The sequence below is a fragment of the Notolepis coatsorum genome (assembly GCF_963971535.1).
Source record: "Notolepis coatsorum genome assembly, chromosome: 16".
NCBI classification, from domain to species: domain Eukaryota; kingdom Metazoa; phylum Chordata; class Actinopteri; order Aulopiformes; family Paralepididae; genus Notolepis; species Notolepis coatsorum.
Window position 1 is genome coordinate 45160030 of NC_140180.1, and position 9834 is coordinate 45169863.

Below are 9834 nucleotides of genomic sequence, written 5' to 3' on the forward strand. Positions count from 1 at the left end.
TGCAGAATACATTTTATGCATCTGTATGTGTAGTTGTGTACTACTGTCTAATTGCTCTAATTTCAGCCTCCGTTATGTTATTTGTTCCGTATGACTCGTTTCACATCTGTGTGTCTCGAATGTGCGAACTGATTTGTTTAAGTTGGTAACACGGGTCGCTAAGGAATTTAGGTTTGAGGTTGGAGAAAGTGCAGTTTTAGGTTGAAAGAACGGCCCTAATGTCAACGTGTTTCAATATAAGCGTTATGTATGGTGATAACGAGTATATTGTTAATTTACCCCCCCCTACAAATTTAAGTCATACCGTCATAATACCCATACCCGGGGTATTATGTCATACCCGGTATTATGTCAGCAAGGTGTGACGGTATGAAAAAAATTATACCGCCCAAGCCTAGTTGCTAGGCAGGCCACTGGTAGGGGAAGATTTGGGTCATAGGTGACAGGAGACGTAGATGCATTGTACGGTTGCTATGGGCTATCAGCCGTTGTTAAGGACTATACTTTATAGCTGGGAGCTCTTCCGGTTTGACTCAGACTAGGAAACGAAGCTGAGACATATAGACGTGGACAGAGAGACAGAGCACTAGCTAGAGGGTGGTGGGAGGGGCCTCCCCCCCCCTCTCCTAGGCCTCGAGGTAGCGAGCTTTGGCTAACAGGGAAGGCTTTTGGTTAACGACTAGGCCTCAACCACCATGGGACTAATAGCAGAAGAGACGGTAGAGATAATGAATTCAATAGACATTCAAAGACCTTTCAGAACTGTTTGTTTATGGAAATAATAAACATCACCATCAAGGAAGGGTATCATGTTTCCAGTGTGTCGTTAATTATTTTGAGACGAATGTATCACCGGGGAGAGAGAGAGGTCAGTCAGTACGATGAGTAAGAGATAAACACAACACAGAAACTTCACGGAACCACAGGTGACAAGGTGATTACTGGCTGATGACCCTGAAATCCAACATTTGTCAAAGGCTGTACAATACGATGCTGTTACTTCACGTGTGTGTGGTCAGCCACCATATCATATTATTAACAGAGATGAAAACAAGTCACAACAAATCAAAATCGGCATTATAAATGCAATCGTTTGAAGGCGTGAGATGCCAAATGTTTAGCTTTAGCCGGTAGCTTCGCCCACTCACAGCGAAGGGAGCGGGGCTGGTAGAGAGAGGGCGCGCACGTCGCCCTGCATGGCTTAAGCACCCAGCTTACAACTGTCACCGATGTACACCGCATTATTATCTCAATAAGCCGCCCTATTTTCTCCGCGTCTCGCCCATCCTCCGCCACCGCCGAGCGGAGCAGATCGCAGCGGAGCAGAGATAACCAGGGAGGAAGGAGGGGAGTGACCCAGAACTGTCAGGCCCCTCCACAGTGGGCAGGGCCGGGCTCCAGAAGCCAGCGTATGTCCCCGGCATCACCCCCCCACCTCTCCTCCCCACATTCTCCGGTCTGGCTCCTCCGCTCCCTCCAAACCAAAGGCACAGCAGCTCCAGCCACTTGATCCAGCCCTGCTCCACATAACCAGTGTAATCCCCATATCGCCACGCTCCAAAAGAGGAGATCTGCTCTATATTTGCCGGGTGGGTTTGATGTGCTCCCATTCGTTAAGGCTTAGGCCTGGCAGATTAATTATCAGAAATGAGACACGCCCCCCCCCCCCCCCCCCCCCCCCCCCAGGGGGAGGGGAGGACTGACAGCTGATGGCGCTATTTTGGAGAGGTGACTTTCTTAACACAGAGCATTCGTACTGGGTTAGTGGCGAAGCTAACCCGGGTTTGATAGCTGTGTTAAAGATGCCAAGTTAGAGAGAAGGAGGGTTAAAAGAACCCTGACCCACATCACCACTGAGGAGCTGACCTGGTACCAGTATCTGTTCTGTATGAAACAAGGAGCTGACCTGGTATCAGTATGTTCTGTATAAAACCTGGAGCTGACCTGGTACCAGCAGATCAGGCCAGATCTGACTTTAAAGTGCTACTCCTCACTTACAAAATTCTAAATGGGCTCGCACTGCTCTATCTATCCAATCTCATTATACGATACTCGCCCGCTCATGCTCTTCTTTCAGAAAATGCGGGGCTCCTATCGATTCCTAGGATAAATAAAAAAAAATTATAATCATCTCTCTCGTTCAGCCTACCCTGATCGCACTTGGTCGGGGATAGACCCTTAGTCTAATCTGGTTAGTTCAGTTAGGATGTCTGTTTATTTGCTCCCAGATTTTTATTTTTATTTTTTTTGGTCTTTTTCCCCCTCCATTTTTCCTCCGATTTTCTCCCATCCCAATGTTAGTCGTATGCCAATTCCCAGTCCCTTCCTGGTCGCTGCGCACTTACCCCCCACAGTCAGATCATCTGGGAGAGTGGAGGCTACCACGTGCTTCCTCCGACACACGTCCAGCCAATCACCGCTTCTTTTCACCTGGCAGCGCGGATTCTCATTGAGAGGGCGTAGCGTGTGGGAGGACCACACTATCCCCCTCACGTCCAATCCGCGCTTAGCAGGCGCCCCGACCGAACTGTAGGAGTCGCTGTTTACAACGACCCGGACCCACCCCGCCAGCTTCTCCCACCCTCTGATACAGCCAATTGTATCAGTGCAGACGGCCAGCCAAGCTGGTGACAACCCCGGAGCTGTGAGCTGGATTCGAACAGGCAAATCCAGCTCAGCTCCGGGGCTGGTGACGAACGCAATCTCCGCTCGGCCACCTAACCGCCCTGCTCCCAGATTTTCTAACCCCTGTCCCTGTCTCTCTGAGTGTTAGTGTGTCGATATACGCACTGGCACCATGGATCCGCTTCATGCCGTCTTCTGTCCGACCCACAACGTCTAACCATGCCTGCTCTACTTCAACCACCTTCTGAGTGGTTCTCCTGCCCCCCTGCCCCCTCCTGCCACCTTACATGCGCTGTCCTTGATGTGGCTAACAGCACCGACTGCAGTGGCAATTCATCCTCAGACCGGTTCTGACTTCACAGGTGTGATGAATCCACCCTACGTCTGTGAGGATTGGTTCTTTCCCCACCACAGGCTTCTTAAAGTACTGTGATGATTGGTCCGTTCCCGGCCACACGCTCCGTTCCTTTAAGGTACTTTGTTGAGTAATTGCATTCCCCGCCACGCTCCGTTCCTTTAAGGTTCTGTGAGGATTCTGTGATGATTGGTCCGTGGCCGAACGCACACTTCTAAGTCAAGTATCAATTACCATCACGCACCTGATGTGTGTTATAATCAGCGCCCCAGAGGGCTTTATATACTCTGTTCCCCCTAATATCGAGGTTGGATCGTTTTGAATATTCCCTGCATCTGCATTTCTTTCCCGTCGCTGTCTGTTGCTCCCCAGGACTCTCGTGAAGTATCCCTGTTGGAGAACCTGATTCCCCGTACGAAGCTACGCCTCGTTTATCTGCCCGCTTTACGCGTTGCGCTCTGGTGAGTTTTTGGAAACAGTTATTTTTGGATCACTCGTTTTTTGTGTGTTTGTGAAACACCGAAGAGATCCCGTTTTTGTTATACTGTTCTCACCTATTTTTGTTGTTGGATTTACACCTTGGATTACCGTATTGTTTTTTCTCTGGACTCTGCTAACTGTGTGTATCACACCGAAGATCAAGTCACTTGGATATTTGTTTGGATCAGTCACCTCTCTGTTTTCTGTTGTGCGCTGAGCTAACTATGATTTCTCTCTCTCCCTCCGTTTCCACCCGGAGTGTATGCTGGGGGGATCTGCAGAGCGGCTCAGACGTCGCAAGCAAACTCCTCACCATCACCTTCTGGGAGAATCTGCAGAGCCGCAAACATTCTTCACATGCCAGATTCCCCGTTTGTTCTGTTCTCCACCTAATTCAATCTTGTGACTCTGAGAATAAAGACGCCCTTCTTTTTGGCTAACTCTGAAACAACTCTCTCTGTGCCGTTGCGTTTGGGGTCGGTTACAAACCATAACAACGTCACCCTCAAGTTGGCATATGCCTCTTTGTTCTTACAGTAGTTATATGTATTACTTTAATTTTATAATTGTCTTATACCTTGATTATATAGCTACTATGTATGCATATAATATCATGCTTATTACAAGTATTAATTGATCCTATGTCTGCCCATTGTGAATGCGGGAGCTCTCTCACCCCTGTCCCTGTCTCCCTGTATCTCTGGTCAAGGTGGTGTGATGGTCAAGGTGGTGTGATCCTCCCTGCACCGTCCTTGATGTGGCTGGCATTGATGTGTCGACAGCAGTGGCTATTCTTCCTTAGACCAGTTCTGACTACCACAGGTGCGATGGATCCACTCTACATCTCCCTCAGTTTCCCTATGCTTCCTTTTTTTGTTGGTGTTGTCCTCTATTTATAATGTATTTTTTTTAAATGTTCTTATGTACCTTAGATACTATTGTTACATTGTATATATGTATATATATGTGTGTTTCATTGCATGTATATATTGTGACAAGCCTGGTGGTGTTAAGGCTTGGCACGGTTCAAAACAAACTAATTCAACTGTAGTAGTAGTAGTAGTAGTAGTAGTAGTAGTAGTAGTAGTAGTAGTAGTAGTAGTAGTAGTAGAGTAGTAGTAGTAGTAGTAGTAGTAGTAGTAGTAGTAGTAGTAGTAGTAGTAGTAGTAGTAGTAGTAGTAGTAGCAGTAGTAGTAGTAGTAGTAGTAGTAGTAGTAGTAGTAGTAGTAGCAGTAACAGTAGTAGTAGTAGTAGTAGTAGTAGTAGTAGTAGTAGTAGTAGTAGTAGTAGTAGTAGCAGCAGTAACAGTAGTAGTAGTAGTAGCAGTAACAGTAGTAGTAGTAGTAGTAGTAGTAGTAGTAGTAGTAGTAGTAGTAGTAGTAGTAGTAGTAGTAGTAGTAGTAGTAGCAGTAACAGTAGTAGTAGTAGTAGTAGTAGTAGTAGTAGTAGTAGTAGTAGTAGTAGTAGTAGTAACAGTAGTAGTAACAGTAGTAGTAGTAGTAGTAGTAGTAGTAGTAGTAGTAGTAGTAGTACATTTACATTTTTTTACATTTAGTCATTTAGCTGACGCTTTTATCCAAAGCGACTTACAAGTTCTGTGCGACAAGACAGCAAGAAGGGTATAACTCTATCAGCTGAGTAACAATGTTCATCAAAGTGTTGCGTGTTACAGTGTAGGTTAGTTTATTAGGACAAGTGCATGACATTAAGGTTAGTCGGGGTTAGATTTTAGTAGTAGTAGTAGTAGTAGTAGTAGTAGTAGTCCGATGGGCAATTAGAGTAGTCGGATACCAGTCCAAGGTCAAAACACGTATCAGGCTCTCGTACAAAAAGGGAATGTTCAATACTGAGGGTTTGTCTTCCGGTCCAGGGTCAGTTGCACAAGGGGGTTTCTCAGCCAGTCTGGGGTCCAGTACCACGAACACCTTCTCGCTTTCTCCTCTCCTTACAACTACCTCTCACCTCACAAACTCTGTATCTCGCTCTCTCTCTGCACTCTGCTCCTTCCTCACCTCCACTCAACCTTACTATGTCTTTCCTAGGGTTTTATGTTATGTGTGTCTGGTGTGTGTGTGTGTGTGTGTGTGTGTGTGTGTGTGTGTGTGTGTGTGTGTGTGTGTGTGTGTGTGTGTGTGTGTGTGTGCGTGCGTGTGTAGGTGTGTGTGTGTGTGTGTGTCGGATATGGGTGATCACATGGTGCACAGGTGTGTTCTATCAGTCCTAATCAGCTCCCTAATTGACTCCCATCTGCCTGTGGCAGTAGTATCTCCCTTCCTCCACGTAGCCATGGAACAAGGGATGATATCTGCCACAATATACATTTATACCAATTATTCGCCTGTTCTATTATCCATCCATCCATCATCCATTGCAACACTATATTATCACCGACATCCAAGTTGGGGGATCCCCTTTGAACAGCCCATCTGAGGTTTATCTCCTCCACACTGCCTGTGGTGCTTTTTGTCCATATTGCTAGGTTTTTAGTGAGTCATTCCTTATCTGCATTGGGGAAGGTCTGGGAGTGTTGCATATTTGCATTGTATGGTGGTTTCTGTTTTTGATCTTTTGTGATGTTTCTTCTCGACTTGTACAAGAAGACGTCTACAGCCCATGGGGGCTATCCCATGTGATCCCAGGCTATACAAATACATTTGATTCGATTTGATTCAGCACGTAAGGTGCACGTGGAAGTCGGGCCATTGTTTACAAGATGCATACAGTAGTAACAGCAGATCCACTCATTCCTCCACAGTGTAAAGAGGATCACAATAGGTAATAGGCAGACATAGAACATCTGTGGAAAGTGATCTCAATTCATTCTACACCAGGTCTGCTAGGGCGTTTGAACCCAGACCAGCAGTGTAAAGAGTATCTATTAGGCATAACAGTTATACCTGCTGACCAGCATGTCATTTGCAAGAGACGTTTAAAAGAGTTGAATCAGGGTGCCAGGCACTCGACAACATGTCAAAATGTATAGCTTTGAATCAACCTACCATCTGATGGGATATTGGAGGAGGCATGTGTGCTTTATGTAAAGCCTTTGATCAGAAAGCCATCTAATACACCTATGGACATGTGTGCCACAAAGCCACTGATTTGAACTGACAGCGTGCAACGCTGCCACCCAACTCCTGGCCTAAGTCACCTCCCCAGGCGCCCTGCCGAGGTGGTCATCAAAGACCAAAGTGTTCTTAAGAGCATCACTTTAATCTAAGATTGTAGACACGCTATTTCACAGCCACCTGATCTCATCCATAACATAAAAGACCCATGTTCAAAGGGAAAGGGCACAGGGGAGGGGGGGTCGGGGGAGGGCGGTGTTGTAGTACCTTGCATCATCTCTACACTCACACAGCTATGATTTATGGGATATAAGTCAGATGTTTCGGTCACGATCTCTGTGTTGGTTTGTTTGTTTGTTTGTTTGTTTGTGTGTATGTGTATGTGGGGAGGTGATGGAGCCATGGCAATGTATTTTTAAAAGCATATCTTTTAAAATACCATTAATTCTTAATGTGCATTTGCAGTGATCCCTTTTTACTTTTGGCCTCAAACTGTAGTGTGTGTGTGTGTGTGTGTGTGTGTGTGTGTGTGTGTGTGTGTGTGTGTGTGTGTGTGTGTGTGTGTGTGTACGTGTGCGCACGTGTGTGTGTGTGTGTGTGTGTGTGTGTGTGTGTGTGTGTGTGTGTGTGTGTGTGTGTGTGTGTGTGTGTGTGTGTGTGTGTGTGTGTGTGTGTGTGTGTGTGTGTGTGTGTGTGTGTGTGTGCATGTGTGTGTGTGGTTGGGGGTCTGGCAGTAGTGCTGAGGTGGACTCTGCTGTACTAGCTGGTTAATGCCTTTTCTATTTCTCCCTTCCCCTGACTAGATGAGGAATACATTATTCATAAGTCCAAGGGAGCAGCAGCAACTTGTCTGTGGTGAATCCATCTTCCCCTCTTCCCCTCTTCCTCTCCCCTCATCTCCCCATCTTTTTTTCTAAATATTTTATTTCTGTAAAAAGGTTTGACACGGCGGTGAATTGATCAATGTCATTCCTTTTACAGGACCATCAGCCTTTCCTCTTCTGTGATTGACGGATTTACACTATCCCGGGCAAGACGGAGAGCCGGGCCGGCATCTGAATATTCACTTAATGGTTCCTAACTACAGAATAAATGCCCCTATACGTTGATGATTCTCTGCTTGTCCGCCCAGCATGCGGTCTTCCGATGGCACGCGGTCAATATGAATCTTTAATAGATTAAATGCCGTCAGACCTATCCCAGTTAACGGTGCAGGGACCCATGCGTTGCTTATTTTGGATGTAAAAGCATGTAGGGGGGGTATATTGGTGCATATTAAAACTAGCTGTAATAAGAGAACCCGGTCACATATGCGATGTTGTCGCATGCTTGAACCCAGAAGGTCAACGACGTGCTTTGGTTAGTTGGGCCATTTCAGCGGTGGCTCAGCCCTGACAGCATCCTTGAGGATGACAGGCTGGGAAAAATGCAGGCGTATTGCAGAGATGTTGCTTCATGTGAATGTGGGGCAAAAAAACACAGTTCAGGCCTCCTTCAGCTGCATCTGGGGTTTCAATCAAACAGGTTATATAGGCCCTTAGGCAAGGTCGCTCATCAAGCAGCCATCAGTCTTCCTCAGTGGGTTATGAAGAGAGAGAGAGAGAGAGAGAGAGAGAGAGAGAGAGAGAGAGAGAGAGAGAGAGAGAGAGAGAGAGAGAGAGAGTGTGGCTCACCTGATGTAGTAGTCATTCCTGATGAGTAATAGGTGCTGAAGGATTGACAGGAAGTAGGCTTCAGATCCAGTGTCTTTCACCATGTTGGACAGGAGGTGGTACACCTCATTCATATCGGTGAGAGAGAAAGTTAAGGCAGATGACATTGGGCGGACAGTGTGGAACTTTCTTCACTGCACGTGGTATTTCAACATGCAGTTTCAAGAAGATACGACAAGTTCAATGTACAAAGAAATTAAGTTATAACCCCAGAGTGAAACATAGTAGTAAAGTGCATTGCACTATGCAAATGGTATATGGTAAATATACAGTATAGCATGTGAATATGTGGAGTATATGAAAAAGCTATGGGGTAAATATGCAAAGCTAATGTATGTACTAATGTGTGTATATAAGCAGTGTCGAATGGTCATTAGGGGCAGCCCCACCTAGTGTCACCAAAAAGAACTACAGACAAATGTTATTCATTCTTAAAGATTTGCCTATTATTTGCTTAAATGTATTATGTATGGTTATAGCATCTTACTAAATTGCATATACATTTTATTAGTATTTTAGTTCATGTCATCTCTCTGCCTTGCTGTTTCAGATTGTGTCATTCTCCCGACCGTTAGGTCTAAGATAGCACGAATGGGGCTAGCCCTTCTCTAATGCAGGGTGTACTGTGTGTGGGAAAATTCAAGTGTGCATATTCAGGGTTGTATCAATTCGATGGCAAGTGGGGCTCGAAGCTCCTAGCCCCAAGTGGACGTCATTTCATATTTCAAAGTTGATTGGCTGGCGTCGGATTACATTCGCCAAAGGAGCTTTTCATTGCTAACGGCAGCTACTGTAAACTACCTAGCTAGTGATGTTACGTGAAAATGAACAAGGTGGAGTATTTACTCAAGCACATAAGTTTGAAACCCTGAATTTGGAGGAGAACATTTTAATCAAACGTCTGGGTCCACACCAAGCCACTGGATATCGATATAACTCAAACAGCTTGCAAAGGTTACCGTGGGTAACCGTTAACATCCATCCATGAGAACAACCTAGAAGAGGCTTTTACTGAGACCGTCAGTCTGCTGAAAATCATCATAGCAACTCCTATGACAAGCACCTTGAGAACAAACAGATCCTATTAAACAACTGTATGACCTGTATGATTTTGGTGGGTTAATTAAATCAACTATTATATTACTCAACAAAATCCTGCGACGATCGACTACCAATTTCTTTAGTCGAGGACAGCGCTAATAATTTCACATACCGGTATATATATTTTTTGTGTGTCTCTCCTCAATCAAGTATTCTGACAGGCGTCATTGTGCACCGGCAAACAGAGCAATGATTCCTCTCATCGGCCCTCTCTCCAGGGAACTAGGACAGTGTAAACAGCTAACTTGAGAAGGGAATTGGCAATAAAGAAGGCTCCCTCTGGTTTACCTGTCACTCTGAACCCGTCAAGGTAGAGGAAATTAATCACCTGAAACGTCCATTGGTCTGAATATATTAAGGCTAGAAGGATGAGGAGAGGATCATTCACCGGGGGGGGGGGGGGGGGGGGGGGAGAAGCTGAAATTCACTACCAGGATTGGAACTGGCTGCTTGTCCACAGAGGAGAACACATATGTTATTAAACTTGCAAAAA

The 9834-nt window shown here is 45.6% G+C and overlaps 1 protein-coding gene across 1 annotated transcript in view; it reads right to left on the minus strand.

Moving 5' to 3' along the window:
* Positions 1–9834, minus strand: part of diaph2 (diaphanous-related formin 2) — an 874190-nt gene that overhangs the window by 552731 nt on the left and 311625 nt on the right. The window contains exon 14 of the mRNA XM_084332019.1: positions 8202–8318. Coding sequence (XP_084188145.1) covers positions 8202–8318 — 117 coding nt within the window. The remainder of the gene's footprint in view (positions 1–8201; positions 8319–9834) is intronic.